The sequence below is a fragment of the Talpa occidentalis genome, unplaced genomic scaffold (assembly GCF_014898055.3).
Source record: "Talpa occidentalis isolate TD23 unplaced genomic scaffold, MPIMG_talOcc4v2.1 talOcc4.9, whole genome shotgun sequence".
NCBI classification, from domain to species: Eukaryota; Metazoa; Chordata; class Mammalia; order Eulipotyphla; family Talpidae; genus Talpa; species Talpa occidentalis.
In genome coordinates, this window is record NW_023605305.1 from 758,067 (window position 1) to 778,322 (window position 20,256).

General features: G+C 74.4%; 1 protein-coding gene across 1 annotated transcript in view; it reads left to right on the forward strand.

The window, feature by feature from the left end:
- The first annotated feature begins 2,406 nt into the window (after positions 1 to 2,406).
- PLCH2 (phospholipase C eta 2) overlaps positions 2,407 to 20,256 on the forward strand; it is a 37,297-nt gene continuing 19,447 nt past the window's right edge. Inside the window, 3 exon segments of the mRNA XM_037499525.1 lie at positions 2,407 to 2,488; positions 11,617 to 11,789; positions 12,115 to 12,402. Coding sequence (XP_037355422.1) covers positions 2,407 to 2,488; positions 11,617 to 11,789; positions 12,115 to 12,402 — 543 coding nt within the window.

The following is a 20,256-nucleotide window of genomic DNA, read 5'->3' on the forward strand; positions in this document are numbered from 1 at the left end:
TGGCCGCCAGGCTAGCCCGGGCCTGTGTGCCCCAGGCCAGGGTCGCTCCTCCGGGCCCACCGCCATGCTCCGGGGGCAGAGGCAGGCTCCTGGGGACTCACTGGCCACCGGGGCTGACCTGCCCTCATCACCAGGCTCGGCCCTCCCTGTCGGACGCCACTGCGCGGAGACCGTGGGGAGGCCCGGGTGAGGGGTCTGGGGAAGGGGGGCTGCATGTGGCTTTCTGGGCACCACACAGGGTCAGCCCTGGGGGTCCCAGCTCAGCCACACCCGCGGGTGGGGGTCCTGCCCTCTCGGGGCCTCAGTCTGCGCCTCCAGAGCGTGGCTGTCTGCGGCCTGGGGGCCGGTGCGGCCCGATCCTTCCTCTCCTCCAGAGGCTGGGCGTCTCCCGGGGCTTCCCGAGCCAGGGGGACGTCAGCGAGGGGGGCGGCTCTGCTTCCTGGCGCTGCCGCAGAGGTGGGAGGGAGCGCAGGGGGCAGGCTGGGGCTTGCGGGGGGCGGCTGGGCCTCCAGCTGCCCGCCAGACTCTGCGAAAGGCGCGTTGGCCTGGGAGACGGAGGTGCCGGCCTGCGCTGGTTGGGCCTGGGCCTCCGGCAGGGACCCTGTGAGTGGCCGGACGCGATGGCCTGACCCGCTGGGGCCTGCGGAGTGGCATCGCGCCCCTGGTGGCTTCGAGGACAAGGGTCAGTCGTCTTATGGACAGGGTCGGCGGGGCTGGGGCCGGCCTGGGCATCCTCACCGAACGGGCCAGCTGCTGGGAGCGGGGGCTGCCCTGCCCTGTCCCACCATACCTGGCCCAGCTGGCACTGCCTGGTGCCATCCGTGAGTGGTCAGCCGAGGACGGTGATCAGTGCCGGGGCTTGACGTTGGCAGCCAGGTTGAGACGGGAGGCCTGGTGGGCCGCCCCCCTTAGCCGGGGCTGGGGAGGCCCACGGGGTCAGCTGCAGCTCCCGGGAACCCTGCGTCCTCCCCACGTGGCCCCCGCCCCGTCTGCTCTCTCAGGCCCAGGAACCGCAGGGTGCCCAGTGGGGCCGCGGCTGCCTCTGGGGTGGGGGTGCCCTGAGGGGCCTGGCCTGGCTGGGGGCAGGGATGGGTGGGCCGGGGACTCAGCTCGCCCACGTGATGCTGCCCGGCCGTGCCAACGGCTGCCCGCACGGAGCCCAGCGGCCTCGCCTCGGCTTGTGGCTGGTGCCGTTGCCTAATTAGGTTCGACCGTGCCAGCCCCGCCGAGCCCCACGCCCGGCGCCCCGGCAGGCGTGTCCAGGCACAGCTCCCGGGCCCGCCGCAGCAGGAAGCTCAGAGCCTGCTCGGGGCCCGGCAGCGGCCGGAACTCACGGGAGCCGGCCTCACCCACATCCGCGGGTGAGCCTGGAGCCAGGGCAGCAGAGGAGGGAGGCCTGTGCAGGGCTGGGTGGGCAGGGCCAGCCACGAGTCCTAGGGCTCTGGGGCGTCAGGTCAGCTGCTGTCCACTCCTGCTCTTCTGAGGATAGCACCCCGCGGGCGCAGGCCAGCCCGTCCCAGGTCTGCTGCAATCTCGGAGGGGGGGGCCAGGTGGAGGGCCTGGGGCCGGAGGGCCCCCAGAGGGCTGGGCATGAGGGAGAACGTCAGCAGGCCTGCCCAGAGGAGCCCTTGGGAGGAGGGGTGCTGCCCCAGCTGGACAGAGCGGGGCTCTGGGTTCGTGGAGAAGGGGACTCCGTGTCCACCTGAGACCCAGAAGCTCTGTCCTGGACACTGAGGGCCCTGGAGCCCGGAGCTCTGGCGCGAGGGCCTGGAGAGAGGGGGGTGGGGGGGGCTGGGCAGGCGGAGGAGGTGGGAAGGGCTCTAGGCAGGAGGTTGAGTGGGGGGCGGGGCTGAGCCCCTGGGTGGCCACGAGGAGCCGGGGCCCATGTGGGTCTCGGGGCCCAGTCAAGAGGCCAAGGGGCAGGCGGTGTGGGCAGCACAGGGGCCTCATTCCCCACACGGACCACGGGCCGGGCTGGTCAGTGGCCCCAGCGCCATCTGCCCGAGGACCCGAGGCTGCCGCAAGGGACCCTCCTTTGCCTTTGACCTTCATCAAACTGGAGACGCACCAGGTCAGAGAGACAGTCACGCTGGCCCCAGCTACTGGTCACTGGTCCTCTGTCCCCACTGCTACTCTCCCAAGACCGGGTCTTGGGCAGGAGGCCGCCCCTCCCACGCACCCCCGTCACACCACACTCTCCAGCAGAGGACGCTGGTGCTGGGCCCTGGACGCTGGACAGGCCACTGCCCGCTGCCCTTGTCTCTCCAGGTGTGTGGTGAGCGGCAGAGGCCGCCCCGGCGGGGGATGGGGGGCCCTGGGGCAGAGGGTCCTCAGCGCAGCCTCCTGTCCTTCACACAGCCGGCCCCGCTGTGACCGACCGGCGGCTGCGCCCGGAGCACCGGCACCATGACGGCGCCCCCGCCCGAGGCCCCGGCGCGCCCCCTGCAGAGCAGACGGCGTTTCCTGAGTGCCAACGTCCTGCCCGTGGGTGAGTGAGGCCTGTGGGACGGCGGGCGGGCGCCCAGCCTGGCCCGGTCCTGCTGGGAAGGGGCTCGCCGGCTCCCCGGGCGGGCGGGAGACCTGGGCCCGGCCTGGCCCACACCCGCCGTGGCCAGCCGGCCCCTGTGCCCCCTGCCCGCTGCGCGCGTCCCAGGCTCCGCGGCCCCTGGCCCGACACAGCCGAGGGCACCAGCCTGGCGCGGGGTGCGCCGTGAACCCCGCCGAGGCGCCCCACCTCACGCCGCTCGCCGTGGCCCGGGGTGGGGAGGCCCGTGTCCGCCCGAGCGCAGGCCCTGGGGGGCGGGCCGGCCACGCTGTCCGTCCGCGGCCGCCGCGTCCTCCTCGCTGGGCCCGGCGGCCCCTGGGGGACACGGACGGGGCGGCCCCGAGCGCGCCCCGGCCCGGGCGTCTGCAGGTGGGGCCGGCTGCTCGCGGGGGCCGCCCGGGGCACCCCCGCTCCCGGGCTCGCCGGGGCTGCACGTGCGCGCCGCGTACTTGGGGCGCTGGCGGGGCCGCGCTCCCCGCCCGCCCCCCGGGCTCCCCGGAGCCGCCGGGCTTGCTCCCCCAGCATTCCCGCATGTGCCCGGGCATGTGCCCGCGGAGGGGACCCCGGGGCACCCCCTCCAGACCACAGGGGCCGGGGGCCTCAGGGCCCAGGCAGGGTCCCCAGGGGGAGCAAGCGGACTCGGGGTGACAGTGCTGAGGACAGGGGACCCCGCGACCGACCGCCTCCCCCTGCGGCACCAACTCCTGCCCACGTCCCCGCCCCCGGGCCCGCCCCGCCCCCAAACCCCGCCCCCGCCCCCTGACGCCCGGGACGTGCGGCCAGGCCGTGCTGGGGGCCAGGCTGGGGGCTGGGTGGGTGCCCAGGTTGACCCTAGAGGGGCCTCGGGTCCCTGGTGGGGAAGGCAGGGTGGCCGGAGGCCTGGCCCCTGTGCTGGGGCGCTGGGAGGCATCCGCACCCGGCGCTGTCCCCTGCTGGCCCGGAGACTTGTGTGGCCTCGGCCCGGCCTGGCTGCCCCCAGTGCCGTGCGCCCGCCTTGGTCGGTGGCAGGTGTGCCCCGAGGGGCCCAGGCGGCAGTGTGGGTGAGGTGCCCCGCGCTGCGGGCCTGCGGGTCTTGCCGGAGTCTCAGCCGCTCAGGCTGCGGCCCAGGGGAGAGCCAGCAGCCACCGGCACCTGCTCCGTGGTCCCCGCTGCGGGAGGGCCGGGCTCCGGTGAGCGGTCTGGAGCGGGCACCAGCTGGGGCACCAGCCCCCCCCGGGCTGGCCTGGTTGTGCAGGTCACTGGCATCTCAGCCAACCCCATAGGCTGGAGGCCCACGGGACAGTGCAGCGGCGGCTCCCAGACCTCACGCCTGCGGGTGACTTGGGAGACCCCGGGCCCGGTCCCCAGCAGCCAGGGCACCCGACTGAGATGGGAGGGGTCCGGGCAGACTTCACGCTGGGCTGGACAGGCCCCAGGGAGGGCCGGCTCCTGGGTGAGTGGGAACAGGGGTGCCCCGCTGGCTGCCCCCCGGGCTTGGAGGCTGCCCGTGCCCCCCCCCGCCCCGGCCCCGCCCCACCATGCTGCCCAGCCCCGGCCCTGCCACCCCCTCTGCCCTCCACGTGGCCCGCTGAGCCGGGCTGCCGGGCCCCTGGTGTTGGATGCCGCGGGCTGGGGGTGGGGAGCGCAAGGCAGGGGTGCAGGAAGTGGCGGGCGGACACAGACAGCTGCACCTGCTGCTCCCCGCTGTCCACGGCGCTGCGCTTCATGTGGGCCAGGCCTTTGAAGCCCCTGTGGTCCCCAGCATCCCGCTGAGCCAGCGGCTGTGGAGGAGGCAGGGACCCTTTCCTGATCAGCCCCGCCTGGGGCCGCGGGGCAGCTGCGGAAGGCAGAGCCGGCAGGGCCTCCCCGGCAGGCCTGCTGGGCCAGGGCCCCTCCCGTCCGGGCCCACGGGCAGCCTCTGCTGCCCAGGCGGAGGCCCCGTCCTCTTGCCCGGGACGCGGCCTGGTTTGGCAAAACCAAACCCTGCCTCGGGGCAGAATCTCTGGGCTCCGCGTCGCGACAGTCCCCCTGTCCCCTTGGCCCAGCCTCCGCCCTGGGTGTGGACGGTGTCGGCAGGTGGCCGGGAGGCAGCGGCTGGTGTGGAGCCCCAGGTTTGGGGGAGCAAGGTCTCTCCCCGGGAAAGCCTCCCCCTGGCAAGCAGAGCCCGGCTCTGGCTCCCTCCCGGCCAGGGGCGAGCAGGGCAAAGCCATCTGGGTGTCCCTCAGGGCCCGCGGGCCCCTCTCCCCGGGCGGCCACACTGATGTCCACGTGGCCAGGAGTCCTGGGGGCGCCGAGTGAGCACCAGGGGCTCTTGGTGTCTGGGGGCGTCCGCGCCACGCTGCGGCCCGCGGAGCGGCTGGCCCACCCGGGAGCGCCGAGCAGTGCAGCTCAGCCGGGCCTGCTCTCCGGCCACGTCGCCCTGGATCCGAGGCCGTCTCTCAGGCCAGTGGGGAGGGGCTGCCCGTGGAGCCCCCTGCGGGGTAGGCAGGGGCGCACTCAGGGTGGAGGCGGAAGGGGGCGCCGTCGGAGAGGGGGTGGGGCAGGCGGGAGGGGGGTGTCTCGGTGACCTGCAGGTGCTGACCCGTGGCGCCTCCTCGCTTTCGCGTCCCAGACCGTGAGTGACCTGGCTCCGCCCCCGCCTCCCTCTCCGGCCTTGCCCAGTGCCTCTCCCCACTCACCCCCGGGAGGCCTCCTCACGTCAGCAGGCGGGGCTGGTGGGGGTGCGGGGTCTGCCCCCGGGCCGGGGTCTTGGCAGGGCCCACACTGACGGCCCCGGGCCCGAGAACTGGAGCCACGAGAGCGCGGGGACGGCAGCCGGGCTGGGCCTCGCACCCCCGCCCGCCCCCGACATCTCTGCGGGTCCGGCCTGAGGCCTACAGGGGTCTGCCCTGGGGCAGCCGCCGGTCCCGGGACAAGTGGCGCCTCTGGAGCCCACCCCTGCCTCTGATGGGCACCGCCGCCCGCGTCCAGGCTGGCCTGGAGGGCTGCGGCGCCGGCCCAGGGGCGGACTCATGGTCGTGGCCTTGCCCAGGCCCGCCGAGCCCTGACCGGACCATGAGTCCGCCCCTGGGCCGGCGCCGCAGCCCTCCGGGCCAGCCTGGACCTAGACGGGGGCACCCTTGCCGTGGAAGGGCTGTGGGGCGCCGGGTCTTGGGGCCTGGGGCAGGGCCATCCTTGCTTGGTGCCTCGGTTGCCCCCACGAGGGAGAAGTGTACGGGTTCAGGGATGATCGCGTGTCCCCCTCTGTGGGCGCCGCCCGTCCCAGTGCAGTGCCTGGGGCTCGGGCAGGGCCACCCCGTGCTGGGCTGGTGGCCGGTCGCTCTCCCCTCCTGTGCCCGGGGGTGGCCAGGCCCGGGCCCTGGCGTGGCGTGAGCCGGGGGAGCTGATATCCGATCGGCAGGTTCTCCTGGGCTCCGATCGGGAACGGGACGTCTTGAGACCAGATGCTGGTAGCAGATGAAACACACACTTGCTAAATTTAGCGCCTGAGAATCGCACATTTGCCCAATTAGACGCATTGATTGGGCGTGCGTGTGCCGGCTCTGCCGGCTGCGCGCCTGGGCCGAGTGCCCGGCCGACCTCGGCGACAGGAGGGGTCTGGGCCGGTCTCGCCCACCACTCTGGGCTTGGCACTGGGCGTCCCTGCCCACGGGTGTCTCAGGGCCCACGACAGTGGCCCGTCTGGCACGCATCCTCTCTGCCGAGATCGCCAGAAGCTGGCCTGGCCTCTGTGTGTGTGTGTGTGTGTGTGTGTGTGTGTGCGTGTGCGTGCAGTGGGCATGCGGCTCCCGGTCTGCAGGGGCCTCCTTCTCTTGCTGGGTGTCCAGTCTTGAAGCATGGTCAAGGCCCTGGGCCTCTCCCGCGAGCGCAGGCCTGTGGCTCAGGCGTGGGCTCTAACTCAGAGGAGTGGACAGGTCTGCAAGGCAGGGGGGACGCAGGCCTGGACTGGGAGGCCAGGGATGGCTTCCTGGAGGAGGCACCTCTCTCCAGGCCTTGGAAACAGGCAGGAGGTGGAAGGACCTGGGGTGGGGTCCTCTGGCGGCTCTAGGGCCTGACGTGGAATGCTAGGTGAGGGGTGACCCTGGGGGTTTGGGGTGGGCGCAGCAGTTCAGACCAGGGCTCGGGTGGCAGGGGTGGGTGGGCTGGGCAGACTGGAGGCCAGAGGGGGCCTGGGGCAGGCGGCCGGCCCTGCTCCTGCAGCTGCCCCGCAGGCCCGGCTTCTCCCGCACGGCCTGGACAGGGGGCTCCGGCCTGCACTGCACGCTGAGGCCCTGAGCCCCACCTGCCTGCAGGTCTTCCTGCCCGGATTCCTGGTGTCTGGCTCAGAATCCACATTTCTTCTGTGCTTCCACTTTGCCCTGGGCCTGGCCGTGGGCGCAGAGGCTCAGGTGTCTACGGCGCCTCTGCCTCCCGGTCTCCGACTCTCCACCCTGGGTCGGCTCCCTCCCCGCTCTCCACCTGCCTCTCCCGTGGCCTGTCCCTGGGCCGCGGGGTCCGGCCCCCAAGCCTGGCGTCCACCTACAGGTCCCTCCAGCTCAGCCTCAGGCTGCCTGGAAAAGGGGTGTGGGTGGGTGCGGGGGGAGGGCTTTCCACGCGGTGCCCAGGAAGCCGCTCCGCCTGTACTGCCGGGTCTCGGCTGGGCGGGTTGCTCCGGCGTCTCTGTGAGGCAAGGCTTGAGGCCCTGGGGAGGGCGAAACGCCCCGTGGGGCCGGGGCTGGAGGCTGAGGCGCTAAGGGCACTGGCAGCCCCACACCTGCTGTGCTGCTCTCGGGCAGGTGCGCCTTTAGCTGCGGCGGGGGGTCCCTGGTGCTCCCCGAGCAGAGGCTGCGAAGCTGGCAGCACCCCGCGACACCCTGGGGCACAGAGCCTCCAGGCCCGTGGACTCCCTGCTGGTGGCTAAGCGCAGCCCCCCAGCGTGTCCGGGAGCAGGGCCTTAGGCCTCAGCCAAGCCAGCAGGTGCCAAGAGCCAGTGCCTTGGGGCCAGGAGGGACCCACAGGCCTGCCTAAGCCTGCGCCCGCTGACCTGAGAAACTCGGGGGACAGGCCTGGGCGGGGGGCTTTGGCCCGGCGGCTTGCCATCGGCGCTGTCCCCTGTCCTTGCAGAGCCAGGGGAAGCGCTGGCGACCCCGGCCTTTCTGGACACCAGGGCCCCCTGCACACACGCCCTCCTGGCTCCCCGCTCCTCCTCCCCAGCCGCCTGCAGAGAAGGGGGCCCCGGAAGCTGGGCCTGGCAGCGAGTTCCCACGGTGGTTGCGGGGCGCAGGGACCTCTCCGCCAGCTCTGGGCCCCGAGCAGTGGGTAGGGGCCCTGCTGGCTGGGGAGGCTGTGGCCTGGGGCCATTGGGGAAGAGGTGGGGCCAGCTCTGAACACAGCCCCCCCATCGCTTCTGGCAGCGGGGCCCAGCAGCAAGTGCCCCCCCACTGACCCAGGGCTCCCCAGGAGTGCTGCCCCGCCCCTGCAGCTCTGGGCTCTCCTGCAGGCTCTGCCTGATGCAGACCGTCTTCCAGCCGGCCGGGGTGGGGGCGTGTGTGTGCGCGCGTGTGTGCGTGTGTGTGTGTGTGTGTGTGTGCGTGTGTGTGTGCGTGTGTGTGCGTGTGTGTGTGCGTGTGTGTGCGTGTGTGTGTGTGCGTGTGTGTGCGCGCCCGCGCGCCTGCGTGTCTGTGCGCAGGGAGGTGACGGGCAAACACCCGTGTCCCCGCTGCGCTGAGCCACCTGCTCTGCCGGGGCCAGCCTGGGGCCTGGGACGCGGTTCTGCGCCCCCTTCCTGGCGCGCCTCTGCCTGGGGTCCGGGCGGGGCCGCGGGGAGCGGGGAGCGGGGAGCGGGGAGCGGGCGCCTCTCTGCGGGGCAAGCGCTGCGGCTGCAGCCCCGGCGCCCCGGCCCCGCTGAGCGCCCCGTCCTCTGCCCTGCGCGCCCCGCGGGTTCCGCGCGGCCCCTCCTGGCGCGGGCGGGCGGGGGTGCGGTGCCGGCACGAGCGACAGCGCCTCCTCGCGCGGCGCCCACGGGCGCAGAGTCAGCGCCGCCGCCGCGCGCGCAGCTCCGAGCGGGGTGAAGCCGCGCGCCCCGCCCGCGCCCCGCGCCCCGCGCCCCGCGCCCGCCCGCCCGCCCGCCGCGAGACAATGGACGCGGGAGCCGCCGCGCCGAAGCGCAGTAGGTGCCGCGGCCGGGGCTGGACGCGCGGGGGCGCCGCAGCCGGGCGGGTCGGCCCCGTGCGGGGGGCGCGCTCCCCCACCCCTGCCGGCGCCCGCGGGCGGGCGGCCCCCAGGTCCAGACTGGGGAGGCGGGGCGCCGTCTGGGGGCAGCGGGGCGGGGGGGGTCCGCGGGGCCCCTTGGACACCGCCAAGCGCCGCCGAGGCGCGGGAGGCCCGCGCGGCCAACTTCCGGCCCCGACTTTGGGGGTGCCCTCCCGTCAGAGGGGGGCCGACCCTGCGCTGAGCGGCCCTGGGGTGGCCACGGTCCGAGCTGTGCCCTGGCCAGCGGGACCAGGGCCTGGGTCTGCAGGGTGCGGGGGCCTCTCCGGTGGCCCTGGCACATCTGCCTGGACCGCAGGTGCCGCTTCCCGCTCTGGGCCACCTCCCCAGCTCCGGGGCCGCGGGGTGCCCAGCCCAGCTGCCTGCGAGTTGCTCCTGGGGAGGGGAGCAGAACTTCCTGGGGTTCCGGGGCTGCAAGGGGAGCTACGGGGCTGGACCCCCTCCCCACTTGACCCCCACCCTCCCCTGGCACGGGCGGGCAAACATCACTGACGCCCTCACGGGGCAGTGTGCCTGGTCTGTGCTCTGTGCCCGGTGCCTGGCCTTGAGAGGGCGTCGGGCCCCCTGCGGCCTGGGCACTGGGCCCCAAAGCTCGTCCCGGAGCCCCTCTGTGTCTGCCGGGGTCCCCGGGGCCCGGGCACAGAGAGCTCAGCTCCAGGGGCTCAGGCCGCCGGGCTGGGGCAGGTCAGAGGTCACGGTGGGGACGGGTGTTTCCCAGGACTCCTGGGCTTGGCTCCCTCCTGGGTGACCAGAAACGGGCCCTGTTTTCCCCACCACCCCACGCCACCATGGCCCTCGGGGAGCACTGGGACCCCAGAAAGGGCTGGAGGCAGGGCCGGTGGGCGTGCATTGGCCTGGGGTCCCCGTGGCTCCCTTTGCAGGGCCAGATGCTCCCCAGCCTGGCACGGCTGCAGCCTGGGCATCGCGGAGGGTGGCTGGCGGGACCCTGGCCCATCCCGGGTGTGGGGAGCGTGGCTCCCGTGGGGGCCGGGGGCGGGGGCTGGGGGTGCAGCGACCCCTCCCTGGGCAGCAGGCACGGACCCCGGGGTGCTGGACCCGGGTTGGTGGGGGCTGTGGGGGCTGGAGGGGCCGCCTGGGGTGTGGAGGGCAAAGCCCGGCCCCACAGCCCTCAGCCCTCGCGGCCGCGAGCGGGTTACATAAGCCGGAGCCGCGGGAGAGCCGGGCCGGGCAGGACGAGCGCGTCGTGTCTTCACTCCTGCTGCGGTGCGGGAGGCCAGGCGGCCGCGTGCTGCTCCCGGCCAGGCGGGCTGCTTCAGGGGTGCGCCCGGCCCCCTGCCCGCTCCCGAACACAGGAGTCTCCCCAAGATGGGGGCCAGCGGGCGCCCTGTGCCGTGCCATGCCGGGTGGGGCGCCCGCCCCCTCGCTGTGGCTGCCCGCTCCGGCCACCTCGGCCCAGCCGGGACTGGACCCCGAGGGCCCCACCAGGCCGGCCCCGGCGCCAGGGGCGGGTGGGAGACGGGGCGGGTGTGGGGGTGCGCCTGGTGCCCCAGGTCCCGGTTCTGCCTGGGGTCCCGGGGCGGGGCCGGGGGCCCCTCCTCCGGCCTCCCCCAGGGGTCCCTGCGCGCCCACCCCCGATTGTCCTTAGCGGCTGTGTCAGGGCGCACCGGGAGGACGGCCTGGAGGTTCCCGCGGCCGCTGCCAGCGGCCTTTATCCCCCCGCGCGAGCACAAAGGGCCCAGCGGGGCGGCCGGGCAGGAGGGCGCCCAGCGGCTCGGGGTCGGGCCCCACGCGGGTGTGCGCCGGCCGTGCTCCCCCGCCCCACCGCCACCCGCCGCGCTCCCGGCAGCCTCTGGGCTCGGCGCTGGGGTCTCCACCCCCACAGATCACACACGCACACCTGTTTTCTTGGCTGCGCAGCAGACCTGGGTGGGGGAGGTGCAGGGGCCGGCTGGGGGGCCGGCTCGTGGGGGGACGGGGGCACCCCTCCTGCCTGGACCCTCGAGGGGAGGCCGGGGCCCGCGGAGGCCCGACCATGCACATACCTGCACACACTGCCCGCCCCTCACACGCACACGCCTGCACACGCGGGCACACACGGGCACCCATTTGCACACGGCACACAGCTCACGCACAGACACACACGGCCCGCGCACACGTGTGCACACGCAAGCTGACGCACGCACAGGCGCCAGTAGGCATCGCCACACCGCACGCACGGGCCTGCAGGCGGCCAGGCGGCCAGGGCAGGGCCCACCGCTGGGCCCGGGTCCTCCACTCTCCGCCTGAGCCTGCCACGCCGAGGGGCCCTTCACGCCGCGGGGGATGTTGTGGGGAGCAGAGAGGCGCAAGCATGCGGGGGAGTGGGGGGTGTTGGCACACCTGCAACTTGGGGGCATGAGTTGGGGCCCCATGGGCCCTCCGAGTGATGGGCTACGACCCAGTGGGCAGGAGGCAGGGACGGGGGATGGCCCCGGGCTCGGCCATGCCCCACCCCAGCTGGGCCTGGTTTCCCCACCCCTGTCCCCCGTGCCCCTGCTCCCCACTCCCCTGCCCCCCACTCCTGCACCCCTACTCCGGGCACCCCTCTCCTCCATTCCCCACACCCCTGTCCCCCCGCCCCCCCCCCCCCCCCCGCTCCCCTCAGGAGCTGTGGGTTCTGGCAAAGTCCTTCAGGCAAAGCATAGCCTCCCTCCCTGCGGAGGCTCCTGCGCCTGAGTTGGGGCCCCCAGGCCAGGGAGAGGCACCCCCCCCCAGGAAGCCTGCCTTCTCCCTAAGCCCAGGGGCCGCAGTGGTGCTGGGGGGCTGGCCCCTGCCCCAGGAAGGACCCCCGGGCCCCCTGCAGCGGCCACACCGCGCTGCCCTGCCCGGCCTTGCCCCCTCAGGACTGTCTCCCGGCCCAGGGCCCCTGCGGAACGGGGGCTCCGCCCGCCCTGCACCCCTGCGCACACCCGGCCGGGCGCACCGGCAGAGCCCTGGTGGGGGGCCCGGCCGCCTCCTGGGCTTTCCCTTCCCGGCCTCTTCCTGGGCTGCGCCCCGACTCCCGAGGCTGGCGGAGGCAAGGTGGGGTCTGGACGCCCCCACCCCGCCTGCGGTCAGAGCCGGCGCCGGCGTCCAGCTCCGCCGAGCGGGGTTGAGAGAATCCGACGGAGCCGAGGAAATAAGTGACAGACACGAAGGAGTCTCCGCGAGGCGGGGGCCGGGGCGCGGCCTCTCCTCCTGCTCCAGCGCCCCAGTGCGGGTGCACCTGGTTTTCATTGATACAGCAGCCCCCCCCGCCGCACCCAGGTCAGCCACTAGCCGATGAAGCCCTCTCTCGGCTCGGGCCGTGCCCGGCGCCCCCAGGCCGTTCTGTTGCTCCGTCTGATCTGGTCTGTGCCCAGGTGGAGCCGCGCGGGCCCGAGAAAGGGCGCCCCGATGTGTCCAGCCGCCGCCTTGATGTCTTCCTTGTCTTAGCGCTGCAGGCCTTAGGGGTCTCCAGCACCCCGGGAGGTGGGGTCCGGCTCGGCCGCTGGGGGCCGGCGCGCCCTGGCTCTGCGGAGTTCCGGGTATTTCAGGCCCGGCCACGCGCGCTCCTGCGCTTGGCGCCACAGCGAGTCCTGGTGTCCGGCCGGCCCTGCCGCGGCCACCGGGCTGTGGAGGGCGACGCGCTGCGACTGGGAAGTGGGCTGGTGAGTGGGGTGCTGGGCCTGGCTGTGCTCCTGCCGCACCACCCCGCCCCTAGGCTGAGGTTCTCCCCGCCACGCAGGGCCCGTGAGTGGGTGGCCTGGACCGGCGGGGCCCACGCGGCACCTGCGGTCTGGCTGCCCCCCCAAACCCCCCGTGCGGCGGGGGGCTGGGGTCAGCAGGCGTCACGCCGGGCCCTCCACCGCTTGCACCCCCCTGGCAGCTACTGGAGGGGGCAGGGGCTGGGCCTCCCTCCCAGGCGCTCTCCAGGAACACAGCCCGTCGCAAGGACACAACACCCCAAACATGCAGCCGGCCCACCCACCCCAGTGAGCAGAGGTCACAGCAGCCCGGGCACCGCTCTGCCCCACACCCCGGGCAGCTGCAGCCCCCCCGCCCCCGCAGCTGCAGCCCTCCCCCCGGGCTCCGCGTCACGCGGCTGCTTGGCTCCCGCCTGCCGGGGTGGTGCGGCTGGCACACGCACTCCTGTCCCATCAAAAGACCTAAATTGCCCCCTGGCACTCAGCGGTGCCTGAAAAAACCCCAGTGACTCAGCGCCACACCGGGCGTGGTGCCGGGGCCACGCGAGGTCGTGGGAGCCCCCCAAGCCCCAGAAGCCCACCCCGTGCCCTGCCCTGGCCCAGCCCATCGGGAGGGCGGGCACTGGGCCTCCCCTGCTCTGGCCTGTCCGGAGTCTTGGAGGAGGAGTGAGGCGCGGCCTCTGGCGGGACCCCCAGGCTCGGAGCCCGCCCCCCTGGGGGCCGAGACGGCTTCCTGGACGGGACGGGGTATCGCAGTGGCTGCGGTCCCGCCTGGCGCCCCCTCACACTGGCCATCCCTTGTTCAGGACGCTGGCGGGCAGGGTCTGTGGTCTAGGACGCTCAGGGCCCAGGGCTCCCGGGCCCAGGGTCTGGGGTCCAGGACGCTGGGGTGCAGGGCTCCCGGAGCGGGCTGACACAGGGCCTGGCGGCCAGCTGGGCTGACGGTCGGTGGCTCTGTCCTCGGGACACGAGAGTGAGGTCTGGCCACGGGGCCCTTCTGGGCCGTCTGCCTCCGCCCGCTGGGCCCCCGTCCTCCACTCTCTGGGGTTGGGGCTCCAGGCACCGTCCTTCCCGCCAGTCAGAGGGCCGTGACGTGGGCTCACTCGCCCCTGCCTCTAGCTCAGTACCCCCTCTCCTGCTCGGTGACCTCTGAGGCCAGCGGCCAGCGCTGGACCTGGGTGAGCCGAGACCGGCTCCTCCTCTGCCGGGGCCCGTGGGCCGAGTCACAGGGCGGCCCCACCCGAGGGGGACGGGCCACGGGGAGGGCCCTCCGGGGTCCCCTGTGGGTCGTCTGGACGTCTGCAGCCTCGGGCAGGGCGGGTGGGAAAGTTCCGGTCCTGCCCTCGGGGCGTGGGGGCTGCCCCCACCCCATTTTTGACTCCCGTGACTCACTGTGGGGGCACCGCCCCCTCCTTTTCTTTGTTTCTTTTGCCCTAAAGAAAAAATAAACACTTGTGAGCAACACTGCAGTTGCTGGGGCCCACGCAGCCTGGGGCTGGGGGCAGGGCTGGGGCCAGCACGGAAGGGGGCAGGCGGCTCCCCCATCCCCAGGATGAGTGTGGCAAGGCCCTGTGGTTGCCCGGGAGCCGGGGGAGCCGGGGGAGGGCCCAAGGGCAGGGCAGGAAAGACCTGGATCCAGCCCGTCCAGCAGGCGCGGGAGCCCGGGGCCGTGGGGCCTGGTGGAGGGCACTCGTGGGTAGGGCCTGGCCCGGCGTGGGCTGCAGCGTGTGACGGGCAAGCCGCCGAGGGACGCCGGGCCGGGTCAGGGCAGCAGGGCCAAACCCCCAGCAGGGCCAAACCCAGCCCTGGGCTGCACGTTCACCCCGGGCCTCCCCCTGCCGCTGCCCGCGCTGGCTTCAAGTCCGTGCCCAAGTCTGCAGCGGGGTCAGGGTCAGAACCTGCCGGCCCGTCGGCTTCCCCTGGGCGAAGGGCAGCCACTCGGAGCTGGGGGCTGGCTGTGCCTCCTGGGCAGACCCGTGCTCTCGGAAGGCGGGCACGGCGCCTTGTCTTGGGCGGCAGCCGAATCTCCGGGGAGGGCGTCTCCAGGGCAGTGCCCCCGGCCCCATCCTGGCCCCCAGCCCAGCCCAGACCCCGGCCCCAGCCGAGACCCAGTCCCCAGCCCCCGCCCCAGCCCGGCCCCCGCCTGCCCTCTCCAGCCCCTGGTCGGGACGCGGCCGACCCCTCCCCTCCCGAAGCCCCGGGACAGCGGCAGCTCGGGGCCGCGGCGCCCGCCCAGCCCCACGCGAGGCGGCCCCGCCCGGACTGCACGTGGGTGGTCTCAGGCCAAGTTTAATTCCCATCATCAGCTCCTTGTATTCCCAGTTGCTGGCTTTTAATATCTGCGCTTACGCAACGGCTCTTCCTCTAGCGCAAGAGGCGATTAAATCTGGGCCTGTCGCAGCGTGGCCGGGGCTGGCTGCGCGCCCGCCCTGCTCCCGGCGCCGGTCACCGCGGCTCACGGGGCCGCGGGCCGCTGGCCGAGCCAGAGCCCAGTGCCCCCCGCACCGCCAGGACTCAGCCCCGCAGCCCCCCCTGCACCAGCCGGTCCCGCGGGGCGGGGTGCCGGCCTCTGTGGGCCCTCCAGGGGCCCTGCCACCCCCCGTGACGGGTTCCACGCAGCCTGGCCCCTCCAACCCGCGTGTCCAGTGGGTGGGTGCTGCGGTCCCGGAGCGGCGGGTGGGGTCGGGGCGGGGGGCAGGCTCAGGCCTGCCTCTCACACACGACTGTCGCCCGGGCCCAGGCTGGGGTGCCGGCGTGGTCTTAGGCCAGGGTCCCCTGACGGCCGCTGTCCTCGACCCGGCGCTAACCACGGGCCGGGAGTGGGGGAACCACGCCCAGCAGGTCCTGGGCTGAAGCGCCTCTGCCACGGCGCTGTCCCCTGGCACACCCCAGCTCTGCCCGTGCCCTTCATGCCCTCGGCGGGACCCTCCTGTGACCGGCCTGCCCAGGGTGCCGGGTGACGCTCCGCTCCCTGGCCCCAAGCAGCCACAGGCCTGAGTGGCCCTGCCCTCAGCCAGCCTGGCCCTGACCCTGACCCGCACTGCAGGTGCTGCTCGCCGGCCGTGCACACGCGCGCGTTCAAGGGTTTTTGTGTTTTTGTGGATGCGTGTGGCCGAGTGGCTTCAGCCCCGGCAGGGAGGGGCGCGGGGCGCTCGAGCGCGAGGTGTGGGAGTGAGCTGTGGAGGACGCCTGCAGGGCCCCCAGCCCGACCCGCCAGCCGGGACATCGGGGTGGCCGGGGTGGGCGGCTGCTGGCTGCGGGTGCGTGTGCCCTGGAACCCGGCCGCCTGTCTTGGCGCCAGCCGGCTGTGGCTCTGCCTGGCCGCCGCTCGCGGGCACAGAATCTAGGTCAGCCTGGTGTGGGGGGCAGCGCGCCTGCTGCGTGGGCCCTGCCCCGTGGGGCCACCACTCCCGGCTGGGCCCGGGCCGTGGGGCAGCCCGGGGGTGTAGGAGGGAGGTCTCGCTGGCTGGGTGCCACTGGGCAGCCTGGGGACAGACCCTGGGCCCTGGGGGCCAGGCCGTGCGGGGCGGCTACCAGTACTCGGTCTCCAGGCCCGGCCGGGCGTCCTCTCCCTGCTCCCTGCCCCCTACACTGCCCGGGGAAGGTGGCTGCTGGGGGGCAGCGCCCCAGTGGCCCTCGCACCCACGGACCCTCAGCCCCACCTGGCTGTTGTCCTCTGTCCTGCCGGCACTGGTGGGCGGCCCCTTCCGAGCTCTGCGGGTCCCACCAGGCTGGGGGACCCAGAGGTGGGCCTGGCCTGTCTGTGGGCTGCACGGTGACGCGGGGCAGGTGGGCGCACCTGGCTGGGAGCGGCCCCTCCCCACCAGGGCTCTGCCCCTGCCCTCCTCCTCCACCCACCCGGCTCGGGCCGGCTCAGACCCTGCGCGCTCAGGCCCACCTGCCCGGGTCCCGCCTCCCACCCCTGCCTGCGCGGTCTGCACCGGGCTGTCCCTTTGCCACCCTCCTCCGCCACTTGGTCAACTTTGGTCAGGCCGGCGGCCGTGGCCAGGCCCCCTCCCCCGCCCGGCCTCCATGGCGGTGTCCCGCGCGGGGCTGTGGGGAGGCGGGCAAGGCCCAGTAGCCCACGCGGGGTCCAGCGCACCTTAGTTTCTGAACTGCAGCCTGAGCGTCGCCGGACGCAGCGCAGATGCGAGGCGGTGGCCGGGACCCGGTGTGGACGCCCACTCAGCCTCGCGGGGAGCGCTGGCCGCCGGCTGGTCTCTGCAGCGCCGCCCGCGCACGGGCCGGGGTGCTTCGGGGAGGCCGGCCTGTGGGGCCGCGGGCCCGGCCGGGTCCTTGTCCTCGCTCTGCTTCCGCAGCGTGACCCGCACAAGAGGCCCTGCCCCCCTACCTGAGGGGCCCGGGGGCCAGAGCCAGGACCTCCTCCGGGCGGCTGTGCCTCGAGCTGGTCAGGCTGGCGGGTTCCGGGCGTGTTTCCCGGAGGAGCGAGAGGGCGGAAGGCCGGGGTGGGAGCCGAGGGGCCCTGCGGCGGTTTCCGAGGGGCCCATCTGTCTGCTCCCTCTCATAGCCTCCTGCGCCCGGCTGTGGTCGGGCCGAGTGGTCACTGCTGCCCAGGCCTGGTCAGGCCGTGACCCGAGAGCAGCAAAGCCCGGGCAGCCCCCGAAGGACCCCCCACTTGGACCTCTGCTGCCGGCTGGCCCCCCACCCCTCACTGCCGCTTAGATCTGCTCCCCAGGAGTAGGGCTCGGGCCCTAGAAGTGCTGGTTCTCCTTCGGGCACACACAGGGAACCCGCGGCCAGGGGGCGGCGAGCCCCAGGGGTGGGGATAGAGCCAGGGTGAACCCCGGCCTCCCCCTCTCCCCCAGGGCCGGGGCGGGGGCTCCAGAGCCCCAGAGGGAAGGGCTCAGGCGGGGTCCGGCTCCTCCGGCCACCGCGGGCCGAGCTCTCAGAGGCGGGTCCGTCCGGGCGCCCAGAGAACCGTTTACTTGATTGTTTTTGGAAAGGACATTTGGGGGGTCAGAATCTTAAGCAAATCACCCGTGTGGCGGCGGCGGCTCTTCCTCAGCCGTTCCTCCCGCTGCAGGAGGACGTCGGACGTGCGCTGTGCCCGGCGCAGGCGGGCGGTGCCCACGAGCACTCACGGGACCTGGGGGCGCGGGGCGGCCCTGCCGCGGGGGGGAGGCACTGGTCTCGCAGGTCTGGCCTCTCATCTCCCGCTCCCTGCCTCAGTGTCCCCTCTGACACTGGCCTTCCCTCGAGGGGACCTGCCAGCCCAGGTGGGGTGCTGGATGCCCCCCGGCCTCTGCCCTGTGCGGGTGCCGCGGCTCGGCTGGTTGCTCTTGGCCTGGCGGACGCCGCCTTGCCCTCCCGCTGGGCCCCCACCCCCGGCAGCACCCGTCCCGCCGCGGCAAGGCTGTGACGAGTGTGGACACAGGTCCCCGCGAGGCTCAGCAGGGCGGGTCCAGGTGGTGGCCGGGCCGGAGCGTGGGGCCACGGGAGGTCGGCTGCCCCTCAAAGGACATGGCCCTGGGGCTTGGTCCTGCGGGATCCAAGCAGTGGCAGCCCCCATGCCCGCCCCCGGCCCCCCAGCTGGCGGCTGCCCAGCGGTCCCAGGGGCGCCGTGCTCCTGCTGGGGCTGCTGCTGAACCCAAGCCCACAGACCCCTCCAGGTCAGCCTCTGGGTCCCCCCGCCAAGCGGGGTTTCAGGCTGAGCTGCTGTTTTCAGCACAGCACCCTCGGGGCGGGGGGAACTCGGTGACCGGGAGGTGCTTGGCTCAGGAGCCAGCTGCAGGGCTCACGGGGCGCACATCCCAGGGGGAGGCCGACACCGCGGGGGAGGGGGTTCCCGTGTCCTGCGCAGGACCCACGTGTGCTGGGCAGGGCCTGTCCTGTGCCCACAGCCCGCCAGACCCCACGGCTCTGCCAGGACCCTCAGCGAGGGGCGGCAGGAAGGGTGTGTAGGTGGGACTTGCCAGGGCTCCCCCGCACCCAACCCCCATGGCCCTGAGGGCGCGCCCCGGCACTCACGGGAGGCTCAGCCTCCTGGGGCGACGGGTGCTGGATCCAGCCGGGCACTCGGCGGACCGCAGCCTTCCCGGGCCGGAGGGGCTGGCCCGGGGCCAGGCAGCGGGGGACAGGTGGTCGGGGCGCCGGCCGGGGCTCGGCGCCGCCCCCTGCTGGCCCCCAGGAGCCGGCGCCCCCGCGGAGCCCCGCGCCCCACGCCCCGCCTCCGAGCAGGCAAGAGTTAAGGCGGGCGGGCCGCGGGCGGGGCCGCGGGCGGGGCGGGCAGCGGGCAGCGAGGAGCCGGCATGGGCGCCGCGCGGGGGGCGCACGGGCGCAGGGCGCGCAGCCTCGTCGCTCCGGCCGGGCCCCTCCCGCCGTGCGGGCCGCGGGGTGGTGCCCGCGGGCCATGGAGGGACGCGGGGACCCGGCGCGCTCAGCCGGGACCAAGGTAAGGGGCGGGGGGCTGGGGAAGGCGGCTGGGAGCGCCCCGGCCACTGCCCGCAGCTCCGACCAGGCGCGACCCCGCGCGGCCACTCGCTCCGCAGGCTGTGCTCGCCCCGCGCACCACCCCCCCCGCCCCCCGTCTCTGGGACAGCCCCGGCCCCCTCCGTGCCGGCATCTCCTGCCAAGGGTGACAGTCTCAGTGGTCAGGAGGCGGTGCTCGCTGAGTGGACAGCCCCCCGACCTCCAGCCTGCCCCCAGCGGACACCGGATCTGGGGGTGCCAGGACTGGTGGGTCCTGACCCATGGAACCCTGGGGGCTGCCTGGCCCGGCCCCACTCACCCCTCTGCACTGCCCGGGCACCGGCAGGGGGTGACCCTGAGCTTCAGTCAGCACCATGGACAGGGCAGAGGCCGCCTGCCCGGGGACCTGCCCTTGGGGCCGCGCTGGCCCCCACCAGACCCGGCGCCAGGATGAGGGTCCTTGCTCAGACCTGTCCTGCCCCGGGGCCAGGCCTGCCCTGGGCAGATGGCGCAGTGGCGGGCGGCAGGCCGTCCGGCCCCATCGGGCTCCAAGCAGCGTGACGACGGGGCGGCTGGGTGTCGGAGCTGGTCCTGCGGGGATGGGCAGGGCGTCTGGCCAGGGTGTCTGTGGGCCCCACACTTGCTCCTGGCCGGGGTGGGAGGTGGCCGAGGAGGAAGGGGTGCAGCTGCGGGCAGAGGGACCTGGCGGGACCGGAGCTCCTGGCCAGGGACGGGACCCCGGCACAGCATGCCCCGGGCACTGGCCGCTCGTCGGAGTCCTGGCTGCTCCGGACCTGATTTTTCCGTCCTGATGGGTGTGGACGCAGGAGGGCTGGGAGCGCCTTGGGGAGCAGGTGCAGCCGTGGGGGTCACTGGCGGGTGGACGGGGGCAGGTCCTCGGCGCTGCCTGTGCTGAGCCGTGGCCTCCAGTAGGCTGCGGCCTGTGACCGCTGATGGCCCGCGAGGGGCCGCAGGGGGTCTCCTTCGAGCAGGGGCCCGGCCTGGTGGCCTTCCAGGAAAGCCTGCCCCCGGCCCCTCCCCCGCTGCTGTGGCGGGGCGGCAGGACAGGACAGGCTGCGGGCTGCCGGGGGGCCGCGTGCTGCACCTGCCCCCCGACCACAGCCCCCCGGGGGGGCGGGACTCCCATGGGTAGTGGCCCCCGAGAGGCCTTGGCCAGACCGGCTGCCCGGGGGCCGGCAGGGAGCCTGGAACAAACAGCCCCGGACGGACCCGGACTCAGGCAGCAGCGCCCGAGCAGGACGCTCCGGCCCCCGTGGGGACAGCTGTGGTTCTGGGGCCCCCCGGCCAGGGCCAGGGCCGGGCCCCCCATATCTGCAGGCAGCAAGTGGCAGCCTGGCCTGCACCCCAGCCTCTGGAGGAGGGAGCCGC